The 20,687-nt window shown below is 39.6% G+C and overlaps 1 protein-coding gene across 7 annotated transcripts in view; it reads right to left on the bottom strand.

Moving 5' to 3' along the window:
- Positions 1–20,687, bottom strand: part of gria2b (glutamate receptor, ionotropic, AMPA 2b) — a 40,624-nt gene that overhangs the window by 8,849 nt on the left and 11,088 nt on the right. For all 7 annotated transcript variants that reach the window (XR_009126655.1, XM_058065183.1, XM_058065181.1 and 4 more), the window contains exons 3-13: positions 16,498–16,737; positions 7,071–7,267; positions 5,250–5,303; positions 5,010–5,168; positions 4,646–4,813; positions 3,447–3,551; positions 3,250–3,357; positions 2,033–2,239; positions 1,598–1,965; positions 849–1,047; positions 520–767 (exon numbers count right to left, since the gene is read on the bottom strand). Coding sequence is in view for 6 of the 7 variants with exons in the window: in XM_058065183.1 (XP_057921166.1) it covers positions 520–767; positions 849–1,047; positions 1,598–1,965; positions 2,033–2,239; positions 3,250–3,357; positions 3,447–3,551; positions 4,646–4,813; positions 5,010–5,168; positions 5,250–5,303; positions 7,071–7,267; positions 16,498–16,737 (2,053 nt within the window). In the remaining variant the exon portion in view is untranslated. The remainder of the gene's footprint in view (positions 1–519; positions 768–848; positions 1,048–1,597; positions 1,966–2,032; positions 2,240–3,249; positions 3,358–3,446; positions 3,552–4,645; positions 4,814–5,009; positions 5,169–5,249; positions 5,304–7,070; positions 7,268–16,497; positions 16,738–20,687) is intronic.

The raw sequence follows: 20,687 nt of genomic DNA, 5'->3' as shown, positions 1-20,687 counted from the left end.
TCAATTGTTTCCACAAAGGAAATATGCATTAAACATTTAAATAAAAGAAGTGCACTGCAAGGGTTTAAGCAAGTAAACAGACATTTGAAATGCTACAATAGCTAAGCATCATCATATTAAACTAGGCATTCATTGAGAAACATTCTAAAAAGTGAAGGAACATGGAAAAGGACAAAAGCTTTGGCAGACATTCAGACGAGCCCTATGCCAAATTATTGATCCAATTGATTTTCTGGTAAATTCAGATAGTTGTCAACAATCCAGGTGAAATACAACCTGGGAAAATGTAATTTCATGCTATAAAAATAGCAAAAATTTTTAAAAAATTATTTAAAAAATGTAATAATATATAAATTTTTTTGCAATTTATCGACTTACAATAAATTGCAATGGGATTGGAGGGTAGGGAGGGCATTACCTTATCTCCTAATACAAACCAGAGACACATAAGCAAAGCTACATCAGGGTAGGTGGGATACTATAACAACATTGGACACATTGTTATACTATTCCACCCACCTTAATGAGGATCCTTTCGGCGTGGCGATCCCGTAGCCTTTGGAGTCCAGGTTGCCTCCCACCTTCATGGTGTCGCAGGGTTTCCGCTGCTCGATGTACTCATTCATGGTGGACTCCAACAGGTAGGCGTACTTCCCTTTGGACTTGCGGACCCTCAGAACCCCCTCGGCTGTGGTTTTCACAAACACAGAGGGCTCTGCACTCCGCATGTATGTCCACATTTTGTCAAAAAGGGCAATTTTAGAACGCTGTGTCAAGGAGAGAAGATATTTTAGAATACATCGGGGAATGGATTCTCGGAGTAGACATAAAGGCGGTCTGATGCTCACCCTAAAGAACTCTTTGGTGGAGCCGGAGTCTAGAGTGCCGTAGGCGATCTCTGTTTGTTTGGCCAAGTCCTCGGCACTCTCAATGGGAGAAACCATCCTCTCCACAGTGAGGAAAGCAGCCAGGTTGGCCGTGTAGGAGGAGATGATGATTAGCGTGAAGAACCACCACACGCCGCCAACGATTCGACCAGACAGAGACCTAGCAGCAAAACGCAAGGCGTCACAAATGCGCTTGTAGCAGCGAAAATACAAATGATTCATTCATTGAGGCTGGGAGTAATCGAACTTGTTCCACAGAGGACCGCATACGGAAAACTCAAATCATGCTCAAGGCCACTTTGACTTTGTATGCATTTATATTTCTATTATTTCTATTTTTGGAAAAAAAGCAAATTAATCCGTCCCCAAACAAAGCTTCCAAATATAACATATAATGGTTCTTTTTCAGTTAGGACAGTATAGACAGATTCCAGCCATTAAGCATTCTGGCTTAATGTTATCAGAAAGTTCCATTACTCATAGTGAAGACAAAAAACAGATAGATTCCATGAGAAGAATCAATCTTGAGGACATAAAAGTGATATTTCCTCAAAGTATTTTTAGTTTGTGGCTGCTCGTAACAGAAATAGATGAGATTTAAGACCTACTTTGCTACCAGTTGCTTAGGGACCGTCAAACCTTTACAGCTGGTTGTTTGCAGAGCTAGCAGGTTGCAGATAGAATCTGAAACAGCATTTTTAGCAACCCACCTGGGTGAGATGTCGCAGCCTTGTCTCATGAAGGCCCCCAAGGAGAACCACAGGCTGTTGAATATACCAAATTCATTGGTCGACTCGTTGGTCTGGATCTGTCCGTCCTCGTACTCCTCAGTGTGCCACTCGTACGGGCTGAAGCGGCTGACCAGGAAGAGCACCACGCTGACGCCGATATAGGCGAAGACGATACACATCCAGATCTCGTAGGCCAGCGGGTCCAGAAAGGAGAAAACCCCCGGTTTGGACTTTTGTGGCTTTTTGATCATGATGGAGATTCCCAGAGACATGAAAGGCTTCGAGAAGTCGATCACCTCCTCTCGTACAAGAGTGATGGTCAGAGGAGCCACTGCGATGTCTGCTTTCTGGAAGACAAAACGTTGGGAGTTAGATCTGGTTCCATTTGGAGCGTCCAGACAGCTAGGAACTCACCCCATACACTAACTCTCCAACCATCCCGTTCCAGATTTTCGTCTCGGCATCTCTGGCTCCGTACTTTCCATCACCGACTATTTTCAGCTGATATTTGAAGCCGCAGTGCTTGGCTATCTCGGCGGCCAAGTCGACGCAGTAACCCTCATAGCGGTCATTGTCCACGAAAAGGTCGGCGTTCTTTTTCAGCATGACATAAGGAGCTTCCTACAGGGGACACATTAGCAACATTTGTCCACACAAGGTTCAACTAGAGCAGTGGTCTCAAACGCGCGGCCCGTGGGCCAAATGCAGGACACTAGTTTGAGACCCCCGTCTTGATATGAAAGTGCGGCCCGCGCAAGTTTGATATGGATGCTGTATGGTATCATGTACCCAGAAAAAATTATTACGTTTGATTAATGTTCATGTTAAAGGTTAAATAACTGTTAATAGTTATCCTCCCTATCCGTGTGGAAGTGGTAAGTGTTTGGCTATTTAAGTTTAAAGGAAATAACTTGAAGGCTACCGTTTAGGTCGCTAGCTCTCTAGTTAGCATGCGAGTTAGCATGTGTCTCAAGACCCTGCAGTTGCGCAATATGTTGTAAATAAAAAGAGTATAAATGTGACTATAGTCGTGTTTTGTCATGTCTACAGGGCTCTAATAATGCTTTGTTCATTTTAATCTGAAAAAAATAATTTGTCTACCCACCAACTATATGTGGTTTCTTAAGTTTTTATTATTTGCCGTTTTATTATTATTATTATATTTATTTATTACTGATTGATTGATTTTCTTTATTCTTGATTTGTTTTTTTTTATTTATTTTTCATCTTATTTTGTGCAGAAAAATAAAAATTAAGATATTTGAGAACAGTGGAATGTTTTATCAGAGCTATTATTGTAGAAAATCGGAACCAAAGCACTGAAAAAGTTTGTATATTTTTCTGTTTTTAATAAATATGTTTTTTTTTTTTTGGAAAACCTGATGCGGCCCAGCCTTGCCCACACCCTAGCTCCAGTGGCCCCCAGGTAAATTGAGTTTGAGACCCCTGAACTAGAGGTACTGTCATAATTTTTAAAATTTTGGTTCAAGACGCTCTATCAACAATAAGTAAGCAGTTTCATTCCGTCCTTATGTTACCTGGTGTCAGGGGAACCAAAGAAGAAACCCCGGAGAGCCAATTAAAGAAGCCATCATCAATCAAAGCTTCTCGTTGTTTCCCTCCGTACTCACCAAAATGGTCGTCACAATAACTGTTTTGTTTTCCATCCCTGTCGAATCATTGGCAAAGACGTCGGACTTGGTGACAGCCATTTTGTCAACCTCGTTCCAGTAGCCAATCTGTTGGGATGAATAAGTAATGAGAGCCGTTAGAACAGGACACACGTCGTTAATCACCGGATGCCAAGCCCTGCGGCGTAAACCTTTACCTTTACGGGGCCGTTGTTCTTCAGTTCCATTATGTTGACAGAGTAGTTGACCCGCTTGCCGTGTTGGTCGAACTGGATGTTCCCTGTCAGGCCCTCCACGCGCACCTATTGCGACAATGCGTCGTTAAATTCAAAGTTAGCACTTTAATGGAGCTGTGAAGTCTTTAAGGTAGAAAGAAGTGACAATTGCGTCCATTAAGGCTTAATTGATCAGCAGAAGAGTGGTCTTGGACTTCTGCCACGCTTGGAAAACACGATCTCTTGACTAATGTGGTCCTGATACGCCTTTACACGTTCTCCGAGGAAACAAAGTGTCTGTCAAATGGCACTTCCTGTTAGATTCGCTATATTGTAAAATTCCAGACTGTGATCTTCGCTGGCTGCAAAAAGGATGCAGACCAGGAAATAGGAGATCTGTTCTGATGTAGGCGTGCGATGAGGAACAACATCCTCTCTCTCACTTTGAATTGCCAACCCACTTAAACGGCAATGAGCTATGAATAATCATTAAAAGCATTGAGACCCATTCTTTGGCTTCGGAATTGGTCATTCAATGGTCCAATTTTTCTGTGCAATGCAGGACTTTGATTCGCGGCCATTGCAGGCAACGTGCCCACCAGTCAGCTGGGATCAACTCCAAGCCAACCCTGGACGGGATCAGCCGTCCAAAATAACAGAAGGATAAATGGACTTTCACTTTTAAAGTGCTTTGACACTGTTGCTACATTTACAGTATCTTTTCCTGATGTAGCATCAGGAGCAATGATTGGACGATTGAACCGGCAACCTTCAGGTTCGGTGATGGCCACTTTACCACATAAGCTCGGAAGACCCTGAATCCCAACTTCATTCTGAAATGCTCCGTCATAGATTTCTATATTGTGAGAATGTGCGGGATTAACTTTTGTTTCGTTTTTCGAAAGCATTGTGTTCAGCATTGTGGGTCCAATATGCAAACATAAACTTGCAACCATTTTGAATTTTACGGTACGTTTACGGTAGCTTCACATAAAAAAAGTAAATTCTTTCCTGGTCAACATCTAATGAGTGTTCGCATATGGAGGAACAACATCAATCATTTCCTGTATAGCACCCGCTGCCTTTGTTGGCTCTTCCCAAAGGAAGAAGGGGAGGGGGGGATCTGCTGTTGCCATAGCAACCCATCTTTGCAAGGGAGCTAAAAGAGTGGATGGTCTTACCTGCTTCAGCGCTCGCTCGATCTCCACTCCCTGAGCCCAGGGAACGGCGGGGTTGGCCAAGCAGTCGCCGTTGTTCGCCCTACGAGTGAAGTCGATGCGCTGCTTGTGCAGGTAGCGGAAGGCCTCAGTCATCACCTGCACCGCGTCGTACGTCAACGCCGATGTGTACTATGGCAGAACGGATTGAAGAAGGAATCAGTAGAATCACACGTATGGTTAAAGCCCCTGGGAATCAGACGTGCACATACAGTACACGGTATTCTTGGCCACATGTGCTTAATAATGCAGAGTCTATATGTTTGAGGCATATTTAATGGAACTCTGCAACAAGGGAGCCGACTGACAAGATCCACCCAACACTCACCCTTATTTTACTGTCTGCTCCTGGATACTCCTTCTCCTCAAGAGCCTCCCACCGCTGGTCAAACTTGGACACCAGAGCGTCGTCAAAATCGACAATCTGGAAACCCGACACGTTGGCGCCTCCGTATTGGATCTTAGAGAGGTCACCGTCAACAAAACCCTAAAAAAAGACTTACTTGTAGTTACTTTTGTTGTGTTATTGTACAGTAAATCTTAAATGTAGATTGGGTTTACTTCTTACCAGATTGGCTATGATGTAATGGTAGCCTTTAACATGTCTGCCGATGGTGATGACCTGCAGAATGATCAAATACAAACTGGTTAGTATGCCAATGGATGCTCTGATATGAATTGTTTTACTTCCAATCGTGATGCCTGACTTTGGATATCTGATACCATTTCGACAGCAGAACTCAGTTTGCACTAATATTTTTATTATTGTACAGTAAACCTCGGATATATCGGACTCGGATATATCGGAAATTCGCTCACAACGGACAGATAAAAAAGAACCAATTTTTCTGTAATGCATTTCCAATAAAAATTCATTGCATATATCGGATTTTTTATAACGGATTTCGCCTATTTCGGACAAAATCTCCAGTCCCGTTCCAATGCATTTCCATTAAATTTCCCTCGCATATATCGGATGGCCGCATCGTGGCGCTCCGATTCGCCGAATCGTGACAGGCTGCTATACGACGTCATTTGCATCGTTTGCAGCGTTGCCTGCGCGTCCAGGTACATTGGAAACATAGTCAAGGAAGTGCCTTTTTATAACGGATAAAATCCGATTTACGCATATACCGGATATAAATCCGATATATGCGTAAAACGGACATTTTCCGGTATACGCATATAACGGATTTCGCTTATATCGGACAAAACCAGTGGGAACAATTGAATCCGATATATCCGAGGTTTACTGTAGTATTGACCTGAACTTTGTAGCAAGTAAACCAAGTTCACTTCGGTCATATCTACTCAACTTGGTCCATTCCATGATCAAATAGGGAAGAACTAAATTTGAAACACTTATATGCTAGGACTATGTTAAAAAGCCATAGCATTTCAGTATGTGGAATCAAACTATGGAATGGATTGAGTAAGGAAATCAAACAATGCACAACGATGAGCCAATTCAAGAAACAATACAAGCAGTTGATGTTTGCTAAATACAAGGATGAAGAGTCTTGAACCAGTCATGATGTGCTATACATATCACTATATTGACACTTACTATGGTACCCATTATGGCATTGGATGCTCATATCACCTCGTACTTCGGTATGAGGTACATTATTTAAAAAAAATAAATAAATAAATAAACTGTATTATAGAAAGCAGGAAGTGAACAAATGTAACAGTTACTGATTGTAAAAGTACCAGATGGAGGGGTAGGATTTAATAAGCTTTGCTTCTTCCTACTCCTTTTGGACATGTGGAACTGTGAACTGATTATGTGATGCATTCAATTGTAATCTGATGCATGTTCAAATGAAATAAAACCATTACCATTACATTACTTGCATGAATTGAACTACTTGTTGGATATTTCCATGCATATTCCCGAATGTTAGCAAGACATCCCTGCAAGGTTCGTTGGAAAAGGCCAATTTTTGTCATGCATGGCCGATGCTGGCAGCCATTATCGCTGAATTAACAACCTGTGGTGTTGACAGTAATGCCACTGGCAGATAGTGATATCCCGTTTTAAAGCAACTTCTCTTATCGGTGGCAGCAGCAGGAAAAAAAAATGGCTCGGCTTTTTGCAGCATTTGAGCTGTTTGACAGGAGTGACACACCTGAAGCTAATCCCGCTGCTTGACTGGCACCTCTGTTTGTCGCAACGACTGCTCCAGGCAGATTTAAATAATAATGTTTTGTATCTGCGACTGAAGTATGAAGCAAGGAATGTCTGCCTGGTGTTCCCTGATACACCAGCGCGGAAACATGGAAGGGACATGAGTGGTGAATATCCATAGCATGTATTTAATAAATACCGATCATGCTGTCATGGTGGCTTGCAGTGGACTTCATGCAAATGAGTGATTTGTAGCACCTGGTCCATGATGTCTTTGACTTTGTCCTGCTCACAGTCCAGGATCACCCTCCGCTCTTTCTTGTTCTCCAGGTCCTGGAAAAGCGAGCGGTAGGCTTCGTCCTTGCGCTCGTCTTTCAAGTTCCCGACATTGATGGCCGTCACTTGCCACTTCCTCTCCGCTGCCGTGTCCAGGACGACCTGCAGCGTCGTCAGGCCTGAGAGGAGAAAGTAAGTCTTCATTACTGGCTTGGATGTTCTTGTACGAGGACAAAACCTAAAAAATGAATGAATGTATGAATGTAGCACTATCTGATGAATCTGGTGGGTCACTGCCCCACTTGGACTAAATCCCTCGATTTGCGACTTTATCTGTTGGGTTGGCACGAAAGAACAATAAAGAGCCCAGAATGATAGGCGTACGGAGCATATAAAGCAGTTGCTGCACCCCTCTAAAACGTGAAAGTGAAAATTAAAGTGAAATTTAAGCTTGTGAGAGAGCATAAGGACAATGCATCTTGTGTCTGCCTCTTCCATCTATTTTTCCATCTGTAAGTGTCACACAACTGCGATTGTGCTACGTGAGTGTGTTTTCTATGAGAAGCTATTAGCGTGAATCTAAAGGTGTAATAACGGGATCTAAATGTTTTTGTAAATGCATTATTTTAATGTAAAACCGGCATTTTTATGTTGTATCTTGTGTCTGCCTCTTCCATCTATTTTGACATCTGTAAGTGTTACACAACTGCAATTGTGCTACGTGAGTGTGTTTTATATGAGAAGCTATTAGTCTGAATCTAAAGTTGTAATAACGGTATCTAAATGTTTTTGTAAATGCATTATTTTAATGTAAAACCGCCATTTTTATGTTGTATCTTGTGTCTACCTCTTCCATCTGTAAGTGTCACACAACTGCGATTGTGCTACGTGAGTGTGTTTTCTATGAGAAGCTATTAGCCTGAATCTAAAGGTGTATTAACGGTATATAAATGTTATTGTAAATGCATTATTTTTATGTGAAACTGCAATTTTTATGTTGTTTATGTTGGCATAGTTGTTTAGATATTTGGGCTAAATATGGAAATGGCTAAAATTGTGCTAACATTTCTCCCTTTTTTGTGGAAAACTGGTATTTTGCTGATGTTTTACTTCTGATTACTAAAGAACGGAAAAAGATAGAAGCAGACTTTTTGCGTTTGATGAAAGATGAGAGTCTAATCTTTCTTTTGGTATGTTCCGTGTTTTAAAGTCCTAGAACACAATATTCCGTGAGCCTTGAAAGATCAGTCAAAATCATCAAAACTGGCCAGTACAGAGAGTCTTTTGATTGGATGAGTTAAAGTGTCAGACACGTATTCATGGTCAGATGTCATTCGTTTATCGCTGATTGGCCGCCATCTTCCACTCATTATAAATCCAGCGATTCAGTGCTTTTATGTAAGCAGCGTGTCAAGTGAGTGAGTCACAGGTAGTCTGCCTTGAACGCAGCGTGGGAGTGTAGCGCCTCAAACCATACACACTTTCACATATAAGCGCTAGGTGACAGAATACAGGTTTGATGATTTCTCCTGCAGCATCGGAGAGGGACGCCTGACACTTACTTTTCCGACCCAGCAATTGCTAGCCAAGTACTTTTTTTACATTGTCATGCATGTAATTGTTAAACACAGCAATCAGCCATCAATGTAACTGATGTGACACGCTATTGTGTCTTTATTACGAGCCGGGGTTGCATCTCATTGACTTCACCTAAGCTAAACTATTGCCCATTACTGTTTTATTTCTTGTTTTGACCCACCAGCTGCAAGTTGAATAATGGACAACGCCAATAAAATGTGCAAAACCTCCATAACGGAGCTGATTAATGACGGTTTGAGTGTAATCGTGCGGCCAAATGTGCTCCCCGAGTCTTTATATCACTATCTTGTTTGGCCTTTTAACTCCCTTTGTCCTTAAAACCGATTCCTGGCCGAGACTCGACGTTTAATTACACCCTGCGACACGCCACACTTGATCAATGTGACGTTCCGAGAGTTAAAGATGTATTTGGAGGGGTCGGGGTGGGGGTGGCATTGTTCCGTTTAAAACGTGCATAGCTGTCGCACTCCCCATTTCTATCTTGTCTCTCAGCTGAATCTTCCTGATATCGATCCACGTTTTGCGCTTTAATAAAAAAGGCTGGGGTATGTATTTCTGCTGTGACGGCGGCGAGGTGAAATACCGATCAATTTCACTTTTATGGTGCTGGAAAATGGTGGCTTGCGGTTTTATTTGAATGATCTATACGTGTCATAATTACAGGGAGGTATTATGGTCTGGATGATAATAAAGTTGAATGGGTGCATTTTGAGAGAGTCTCAACTGGCGGAGGAGCTGGATGAACAAAAATGGCACTTTAATCCATCCATCCATCTATTTTCTATACTGCTGGGGTATGCTGGAGTCTATCCCAGCTGACTTTGGGCGAGAGGCGGTGTTTTTTTTTTTTTTAGAATAAAACTGTAAAGTTTTCCATGCTAAAATCTTAATGTTACAAGAATAAGTTTGTGATTTTGCAAGAATAAAGTCACAGTTTTACAGGTGAAATCACATGTTGTGGCCACAGTAAAGTTTTAATATTTGACTTTTTTCTTGTAATATTATGACAATATTACATTTTTATATGTTATGACTTTATTCCATGAAAAAACATATATTATTATTATTTTTTTAAATGTACGTTTTAATGATTTTCTTTCTGGTAACATTAAAAAAATTTTGACTGACAAGTTGACATACCGTAGACTGTTTTTTCATCCAAATTTGGAATGTGACTATGCTGAAATGATAATTAAAATGGACATTACAGTACTTATTACAGTGATTATTTTTCACCATAATTTTTTTAGGCAAATAAAATCATATTTTTACAAAAAAATGTGTAATGTTTTTTTCATACAAATTTTTTATGTGACTAGGCTGAAATGATAATTAAAATGGACATTACAGTACTTATTACAGTGATTATTTTTCACCATAAAAATCTTTAGGAGTATAAAATCATATTTTTACAAAAAAAATGTGTAATGTTGCAAGAGTAAAATTGTATGAATGAAATAAAAACAATTCTTATAATATTCAGAATTTTGGGGCATTTTAAAATCTTCTCATAAAACTTTATTACATATTATTATTATTATTGTTATTATTATTATTATTATTATTAGTAGTAGTAGTAGTAGAAGTAGTATTAGTAGTAATATTAGCATTATTATTATTATTATTAGGGGTGTCCGATAATTATCGGCCCGATATCAGCATAAAAATGCAATATCGGTTGATATCATTATCAGATTTTTTTCCCGATCATGAAAACCAATATTTAAAAAATGCTGGCATGTCATGTTACACATATCGGTATCGGCTGATATTGGTATCGGAAATTGAGATTGACAATATTGGTATCGCTTTTTCAGCAAAAAAGCCAATATCGGACATTGTTAATTATTATTATTATTTGATCTATTATCTTATAATAATTTTTATTATTCTATTTCTATTATTTTCTTCCAGGTAGCATTTTTAACACTACTCTCATCCTAATTTTTTTCATGTATGTGTTGAATTGTACTTGCATCCCACTGTAATAATAATATATTAATATAGTGATATGTAAGGTAAGGTTAAACTTAAAAGTGAGTTTAGTTGATTAAAATCATGGCTTTGGTAATCCAGTACAGTAAACCTTGCCAAGTACACTGGAATCCGTCCGGCACCTCTAAGACTTCCTGACTGACATGTCAGCATAAAAGGACAGATATATCGATGTCCACTTAAGCGGTTTCTATTTAGAAATAAGAAGACCTTGGTGGACCAGGACTATGTGACCTGGTCGACTGAAGCGGGCTTAAAGTCATAAACTAATCCATCAACAGTGGCACCACAAACCAAAACACACGCCCCCACACATCCTCGCATCACTTGGCGACCTGCTCAGTCACTTTCCCAGTGCTCTCTCCTCCTTCCATCGCACTCTCGTCTTCACACTTTGGTTGCCATGGCAATGCGAGGATGACACTGACCTAATTAGACAGCCATGCAATGGTGAAGTATGCACTGCGGTCCCCTCTGTGTCATCACACACTTGTACAGTAAGCAGCAGGTTTCAACTGGCATTTTTAAATGGGAAAGCTGCCTTGGGATTTTCTTTTTTTGGGGGGGAGGACGCTCTGTTCTGTTCTGTTCTATTCGGTTCTGAGGCCAGCAAAACTGTGCTGAAAAGGAGGACTGGGAGGATGTTGGCGGGGGGGTGAGTGTCGCATGGAAGGCATCCAAGGGATGCATAGAAAAAAAGAGGATGTGTGAGTATGTAATATTTAGCATGCAGTGAAATGGAGGACAGTGCAGTGTTGCACTAAATCCCTGTCAATAGACTCGACTCTTTTTATGTTAGTGCATTATTCACAAGTCCTCCCGTGACGCCATCTGTCTGTGCACTTTCTCTCCGTACCATACATACTCTTCAACGCCTGTGGACTTTTTTTTTTAAATATATATTGATGCAATACATGCAAAACTATTGGCTATGTTGCACTAGAGTACAAGCATACAAGCTTTCATTAATTAATTGGAATTGTATGTATAATTACAGTAAACCTCGGATATATCGGACTCGGATATATCGGAAATTCGCTCACAACGGACAGATAAAAAAGAACCAATTTTTCTGTAATGCATTTCCAATAAAAATTCATTGCATATATCAGATTTTTTATAACGGATTTCGCCTATTTCGGACAAAATCTCCAGTCCCGTTCCAATGCATTTCCATTAAATTTCCCTCGCATATATCGGATGGCCGCATCGTGGCGCTCCGATTCGCCGAATCGTGACAGGCCGCTATACAACGTCATTTGCAGCGTTTGCGGCATTGCCTGCGCGTCCAGGTACATTGGAAACATAGTCAAGGAAGTGCCTTTTTATAACGGATAAAATCTGATTTACGCATATACCGGATATAAATCCGATATATGCGTAAAACGGACATTTTCCGGTATACGCATATAACGGATTTCGCTTATATCGGACAAAACCAGTGGGAACAATTGAATCCGATATATCCGAGGTTTACTGTAGTTCTAAACATACTGTATAGTACATTCAAACAAGCTCAAAGGAAGTGTACTTTTACTTCCTGCCAGGAGCCTCCAACATGCAAACAAATGATCCTCATGCTTATTATTAGTTGTAGTAGCGTGGAAGTCCACAGCTTCAGGGACCATCACCTTCACTGCATGTCAGAACCACCCTGTGTCCACCTCATGTTATATAAAACACACACATACACACACACATATTGCAGCTGATTGCATGTGACAAGCCTTCTTTCATTAAATGCAGCGAGACACCCCGAGGGGGGGCCCAAATAAACAACAGCGCAGGGGTAAACACAACATTGAAGACGCCGAGACTTTTTCATGAAGACAGAAGGTTTGGATTTGAGGAAAGACTCCAAATAATACCTCTGAGCAATCATGGAATTTACTGGAATAAACTGGAAATCAGCCTACAAGGAAAAACAGCGTTGATCTGAAACAAAATAACATCTTGTACTGTTGGCAAGGAAAACGTACGCTCATTTTATTCTACATTCAGCTTTCTATTGGGTGTTGCAATGCAGCGGCCTGGTTATGCTCATATTTCCTGTAATTTGTCTCCGCCCCACTTATGGGATTCCTGAAGCAGCTGGCAGGTACCGGCAAGCTGAGTGGCACATGGTTTTGGCGGTGGTCTTGGGTGTGGGAGGAGTTTGGTGAGGCCAAAGAGCATCGAGTGCCCAGTCCACAATGTTTACAATGACCTCAACTGAAAAGATAGAAAGACTTCCGTCGCATTCGATGAAGACAATTCCCCCCAAAAGCAGGGCACAGGTTTGTGCAATGTGTATGGGGACCATGTGCTGCCCATTCAATAAGGCCCCCTTCTCGGGTCCAAGGGTAAGCAGGTCACATTTTGGAACTGGTTTGGGCATGGTGGGTGAAGTTTCTTGGGACGTTTCTGGACGACCTGCTCTACCTTCTGAGCCACGGCTGCCCCAACTGAGAATACAGTCGGGCAGTGGAAGGAACACCTCGAAGCCCTTCGAAGTCACCGTGCAGTCACTGTGGTTGAAGTAGCTGAGGTAGTCCAAAAAAAACTCCTGAGTGGCAAAACTCCGGGGGTGAATTACTTCCTTAATTCCTCAAAGCTCTGGATGTTGAGGAATTGGTAGAAGTTGGGAACAGTACCTCTGGATTGGCAGACAACAACTTGGGAAGACCAAGGACACACTGGAGGGATCATGTATCTGTGTCCACCCAGTGGAACTGAACAACTGGTCTTCCCAACTGAAACCCAACTAAGCGAAAAATAATAGACTCGGTCCTTTAGTTTGGTCTGGTCCTTTTGTTCCTGGACTGTGTTCCCACTCCGTGAAAATAACTATGACATTTTAAAGATGAGATTCCCTATACCACATATACAGGAACATTGATGAAACACACATAAAATACCAAACCCAACCTCTTTTACTTTTGAAAACCCGCCTAGCACAGAAGGTGCCAAATTGCGGCCAAGCAGGGCAACCTACTTCTACTAAAACCACTTTAACTTTTTTTTGCTTCATTTCATCCAGTCCGGGTCTTATGACATTTTGTGGCTACAACATATACCCTTAAATTATTAATACCGTACAAAAAGAAAAAGAGAAGTAGTTACGTAGAAGAAGAATACAGGCAGAAGGGTGCAAGGAAAACATTTCTGTTGACTTTTTCCCCTTTTATGTTGTCTCCTAAGTGCATGTCAAAGAAAAGGGAAGTGTAAATGAACTTGCAAACTGTTCAAAAAATGTAGAAATGGCGATCAACGTTGGCTGGATGCTTAGTCAGAGCCACTGTCGGGACTGGCCATTTTACTGAGCACTATTCCAATTCTATTGCAATTACTACATAGATAAGAGTAAATCCAAGCAATTGCAATGCCAGCACTGGAGAGACAAGCAAGGTTTAGCAAAGTCCAATAGATCTAGATCTAGATAAACGTCCGTTATTTCGTTGTGAGGATGTTAGACACCGGTCCATCTCAAGTTGGACAGCTAACCGCTCCTCCAACATAGATTCAAATATCTAGAACCGACATGTTTCTGTACAAAATGGATATGAGAACTAAGTGTTTACATCCACCAAAATGGCCTTGTGATCGTACGTCATGTTTCTGCAATCAAGAAGCTTTCAACATGTTCAAAGCGGAAGGAACATATTCCATTCCTAACAGTCCTCTAACCCAAAAATGCTGTGACCACCATCAAGGATAAAGTTGGTATCCTTGAATATGTGAAACATTCCATTCCTATGAAATGGACAGTGATAACTAAAGCAGCGTAGTGGTCTCTTTATTGAGACTTCCTCCTCCCAGTGAGCTCGTCTCTCCCTCCCTTGCAAGACAATGCGAAACAACCCAAAAACAAGCAAAAAACCCAAAACCCCTTCCACAAAGTCAGGGAAATTGGAGTAATACACAAGTGTTGGTGTTTTTTTTAGGGCCCAACAAATTAATTGGCTAGTCGATTTAATCTACCAATTAGGGGTTGAAGGAAGAGATTGTTATTTGTGTTGTCCTGAGCTGACCCACATGGCTATGCAATGCATGTTTTGTACTTGTTTTTTACACTCATATACTTGTTTTTGCGACAGCTATATAACCTGCTTCGCACACTTTTACACTCATATACTTGTTTTGGCGACAGCTATATAACTTGCTTCGCACACTTTTTGAGTTCTCACACTTATATAACTTGTTTTTAACTTGTTCCGGCAACGGGATAAATATTATTCCCATATCCTGATAACGAACTAGAATGTTGTGAGAAACGAACTAGAATGTTGTGAGACATTGAGGTGCCTGAGGCAGAGGACGGAGGTGACGACTCCTCTCCTGCGGAGACAGGCTGGCCACCTGTTTTCGCACGGGCGAGTCTATAAAGCATTTGTTTTCTCAATCCCGGTTAGAGTCTGCTGTGAACTGTGCACGAGTGTCCAGCTTTCGGTTTCCAGATTACTCTACCGGGGTGTTTTGGCTCTCCGCCCTCTGTCAACGGTAAGGTATGCTATTCTGGATCTGAACTGTGTTGTTTGGAGTGTTATGTGGGGGCATGGGGGTGACAGCATGTGTCTAGCATAATAACTCATGATGGGAAATGTTGTGAACTGCTGTGTGTTTTATCATTAAATATCATTAATATACATACAGTCGTTGTTTGTGATCATTTCTCTGCTGCGATCTCTCCGAACCTGTAACCACCTATTTCATAAAACAGGGGTCATTAAAAACCAGCAGAAGGTAGTATTAGTTTATTTTTGAATGAATGATAGGATGAATGAATGAATGACAGATTAATCGCCCGGCCCTCCAGTGTGTCCTAGGTCTGCCCAAATTGTCTACAACCCCAAATTGTCTACAACATATTCCATTTCTAACAGTCCTCCCACCTCAAAAATGCTTTGACCACCATCAAGGATAAAGTTGGTATCCTTGAATATGTGAAAGATTCCGCTCCTATGAAATGGACAGTGATAACTAAAGCAGCGTAGTGGTCTCTTTATTGAGACCACTTCCTCCTCTCAGTGAGCTCGTCTCTCCTTCCCTCGTAAGACAATTCAAAACAACCCAAAAACAACCCAAAAACCCAAAACCCCTTTCACAAAGTCAGGGAAATTGGAGTAATACACAAGTAATGGTGTTTTCTTTAGGGCCCAACAAATTAATTGGCTAGTCGATTTAATCTACCAATTAGGGGCCATTAAAGACCAGCAGAAGGTAATATTAGTTTATTTTTGAATGAATGACAGATTAATCGCCTGGCCCTCCAGTGTGTCCTAGGTCTGCCCAAATTGTCTACAACCCCAAATTGTCTACAACATATTCCATTCACAACAGTCCTCCCACCTCAAAAATGCTTTGACCACCATCAAGGATAAAGTTGGTATCCTTGAATATGTGAAAGATTCCGTTCCTATGAAATGGACAGTGATAACTAAAGCAGCTTAGTGGTCTCTTTATTGAGACTTCCTCCTGCCAGTGAACCCGTCTCTCCTTCCCTCGTAAGACAACACCGGGGATTCCCACGGTTATGAATCGATTGAACTGGACTTGCAATGAAACGTTGACTTACAGTGACATCGTAAAAACGGAAATCCGAGACCGAGAATCTCCCGTATGATGAGATGCTGGACTGTGTATGTCTACACTTTTTGATCTCACTCCTTCTTATTTCCAAGTGGGAATTCATTCACAACTGAATGAATACTGACTGATTTTCAAAGGATGATAACAAAAATAAAAATGTCTATGATACCAGGATTTGAATCCGACACTGAATACGAAATGTAATTCTTTTTGGACACGTCATTATGGCAAAATGTCCTGGTCTTACCTCGATCGCTGTCGTACAGGTACGCAAATTTGTCCCACTTGTAGTACTCGATGAGGCTGAGCAGCGGCCCCTTGATGTCAGGCCTCATCTGGATGATGAACTGCTGGTTTCCATCCAGAGGGAAGCTGGGCGTGATGAAGGAGACGTGCAGCGTCCCGCAGAACGACGTGATGGTGTTCACCGACTTCTTGTCGTAGAACCCGAAAATGGCATATACTCCCCTGGAGAACTGTGAGCAAACTGAAAGCACAACAGAGAGAAAACATTCAGAAGGCTGTGATGTGAAAAAAGCGTTTACGTAAACTCACAGACTTTACATCCCTTAGTGCACTTCAGGGATGCGTCTTGTTCGCTGATTAATGTCAGACGTTCCATAATCTCCGCCAGGGGAGTGCTTGGATTGTAGAGGAAAACATCCACAGTGCAGAAGTCACTGAAGACACTTTCCACCGAGCTGTATAGTCTTGTATAGTCTTCCCGTTTCATACCCATCGAGCTCCATGCTTTAGCGCGGATGGCACAGCGGGGTGCTGTATAATTGTTGTTGCGTAGTTGGAATAGGCTTATGTGAGCCATTACCATGTGATACAAGTGTTGCTGGCGTTGGCTTGTTTTCAGAATTCTGACTTCCAACACATCGGAAGTTCTGTTTCTCGAATCCAACTCTTTATTTTAAGCACATGAATGTAAATAGTGACTTCAGGTGAGGTTAAGCCTTACAGTTTCCATAAAGATTCAAAACAACCCAAAAACCCCAAACCCCAGACACAAAGTCAGGGAAATTGGGCCCGACCAATTAATCAGCTAGTCGGTTTAATCTACAAATTAGGGGCCATTTAAGACCAGCGGCAGGTAATATTAGTTTATTTTAGTTTTATATTTTTATATTTATTTTAGTTTAATAGTTTATTTTAGTTTAATATTGGTTTATTTTTGAATGATTGAAATGTTTGTTATGTTTTCTAAATCCAAAAAAATACAAAATTATTTTTATTATTATTATTTTACAAATTATTATTATTGAACAAAATCTCACAACATTTTCAGATACATTTTATTTTTACTGACCAGTGAACTGAAAGTGAACACATCTCCAAATTTTTGGAGCATTTATTTGTTATTTAAGTTTTTTTAAATTAGGAAAATAGTAGAAAAACTAAAAAAAAATCACAAAATGTATATTTATATATATACAAAAATATATATTGAATGAAAGAAAGAAAGAAAGAAAGGAAGGAAGGAAGGAAGAAAGAAAGAAAGAAAGAAAGAAAGAAAGAAAGAAAGAAAGAAAGAAAGAAAGAAAGAAAGAAAGAAAGAAAGAAAGAAAGAAAGAAAGAAAGAAAGAAAGAAAGAAAGAAAGAAAGAAAGAAAGAAAGAAAGAAAGAAAGAAAGAAAGAAAGAAAGAAAGAAAGAAAGAAAGAAAGAAAGAAAGAAAGAAAGAAAGAAAGAAAGAAAGAAAGAAAGAAAGAAAGAAAGAAAGAAAGAAAGAAAGAAAGAAAGAAAGAAAGAAAGAAAGAAAGAAAGAAAGAAAGAAAGAAAGAAATTTTTGTTATGTTTTCTTTTTTATTTTTTACAAATTATTATTATTGAACAAAATCTCACAACATTTTCAGATGATTTTGTTTTTACTGGAAGTGAACACATCTCCAAATGTTTGGAGCATTTATTTGTTATTTAATTTTAGGAAAATAGTAGAAAAACTAAAAAAAACTCACAAAATTTATATTTATATATATACAAAAATATATATTGAATGAATGAATGCATGAATGCATGAATGCATGAATGAATGAATGAATGAATGAATGAATGAATGAATGAATGAATGAATGATAGGATGAATGAATGAAAATGACAGATTAATCGCCCGGCCCTTCAATGTGTCCTAGGTCTGCCAAATAGTCTCCAACCCAGGTCTGCCAATCCAGAGGTACTGTTCCCGACTTCCAATGAGAGGTCATACATAAATAACCAAAGGAAGTGATGATTGTGTTGACATCCACATTCATCCAGGATGATGCGTAAAACAAAACATTACACTCGCTAGCATAAAGTAACCTGCGTTCGTCAGTATCCAGCATGTTGGAGGTCATTCACATTTGCATTCACGTGATTTGTTCCACATCCTCCATTCTGTTGACTCGGCAAAATCACCTCGGCTTCATAATTTACGAACCGAGCACGCCCGGATACGCCAAAGTGGCTTTTCCGACATCTAACATTCATTATGCACAGAGCGCTGAGAAGGCTGCTGCCGCGGTAAACACAGGAACCCTCTTCTGCAATCCTGAGGTTGCAGGCCGTTTCTCAAACGTTACACGGGGGTCAGCAGATTAGCGTGTTGCTGGTACGGTCGTATTGATCACATGTGACTTAATCAGCTTTATAGACTTGGGCGAATGTGTGCTGCAGAGTAATTACTGTGATGAGGAATTTCCTCTAGCGTAATATCATGGCAGTGACTTGCTGACATGGGCATGTGGAGTCCATCCAGAGCATTTACAGGGCAGTTTTATTTGATTTGGTTAAAAATAATAATGATAATAATAATAATCAAACTTTTTACAGAACACCAACAACTGAAAGTGAACTCATTTAAAAAAATAGTTATCTCTACATTTTGTGAGCTTTGTTTGATTTATTTATTTTTAATCCAAACAATATATTTGGTGTATTTTGGAAACAAGCAAAATAAAATTTGCAGATGCATGTTTTTACTGGACAATGACAACTGAAACTGAGATAAAAAACAAAACAAAACATGAATCTCCAAAATTTTTGTTATTTTTGTTATGTTTTCTAAATCCTAAAAAATAAAAAAGTATTATTCTTATTTTTTTACAAATTATTATTATTGAACAAAATCTCACAACATTTTCAGATACATTTTGTTTTTACTGGACAGTGAACTGAAAGTGAACACATCTCCAAATTTTTGAGCATTTATTTGTTATTTCATTTTTTTAAATTTGAAAAACTAAAAAAAATCACAATATTTGGAGATCAGTGTTTTTTTTTTGACTAGTTCAATGAGTTCGACCAAAAAAAAAGTTAGCTGGGATAGGCTCCAGCATACCTTGCGACCCATGTGAGGATAAGCGGCATAGAAAATAGATGGATGGATATTAGATTTTTTAATATTTGACTAATAAATTGAGGCAACAAATATGTATTGTGTTGCCTTTGGTGAAAAATATTTTTAAAAGTTTTTTAAGATTTTATATTAAAATATTTTAAAATATATTATTCAATATTTGTGTGCTTACATATATTTATTTTAGTATTTTTTTATTTAGATTTTTTGTTTGTTTTTTTAATTGTTACTTACACATATTTTAGAGCACGGGGCGTTGCTATTTCCTCTTGGTACTAAAAAAAAACAGCTGTTTAAAGAAATATCAAGTATCTTAACAGCTCACTTAATTTGTAGAATTTTTGTATGAAATCCTACTAAATACTTCATGGTTTCTTCAACCTCTTGCTGGCAAAGCAGGAAAGTTCACATGATGTTTTTTTTTTACTGGAAATGAGTTGAGCTTTTTGCACTTAAGACGTTGCGGTTGCTTAATGGAAGGGAGAAATGCCGGCTGGTCGAAACAGTGAAGGATTGTGGGAAAAAGCCATTAAAGTCTTTGTCACATCTGACTGCTTCTCAATGAATCCTGTGAGTTTTAGCGCTCACAAATCTCCCCCTCACACGCACACAAGCTTAATGACTATTATTTCTTTCTTGTTATTTCTAAATGGATGTTATACCTTTGTAACTGCTGATGAGCAGGTAGGACAAATGTTTCATGTTTCACGTATTATAGCGTGTTCGGGGAGGAAGGTTTGAAACATAAGAGTTGGACAAAAGAGCTGAAGACACCAAATAGCAATCTAAATCATATCCACTATAAATGATGATTATATTTGTCAAAAATCTTTAAATCAATAATACATGTATAAGTATTTTTTATCCAAATAATAATACAAATAACTCTTTTCAAACATATTAATAACTAGAAAAGCAGTCCTCCGCCAAGTGCCACAGTTCCTTCCATATTGAGATTTACATCGTAAATATTATATGACTTAAAGAATGCTAACATGCTAATGTTAGCATGCTAACACTTAGTCTAATAGCGCTGTTTGTATACATGCCTACCTCTGAAAATGCTAAAAATGTTGGTATAATTATGCAACAAGCT

The sequence above is a fragment of the Doryrhamphus excisus genome, chromosome 2, assembly GCF_030265055.1.
Source record: "Doryrhamphus excisus isolate RoL2022-K1 chromosome 2, RoL_Dexc_1.0, whole genome shotgun sequence".
Taxonomy (NCBI): domain Eukaryota; kingdom Metazoa; phylum Chordata; class Actinopteri; order Syngnathiformes; family Syngnathidae; genus Doryrhamphus; species Doryrhamphus excisus.
The sequence above is the reverse complement of the archived record's forward strand: the minus strand, read 5'-3'. Positions and strand labels throughout refer to the sequence as shown.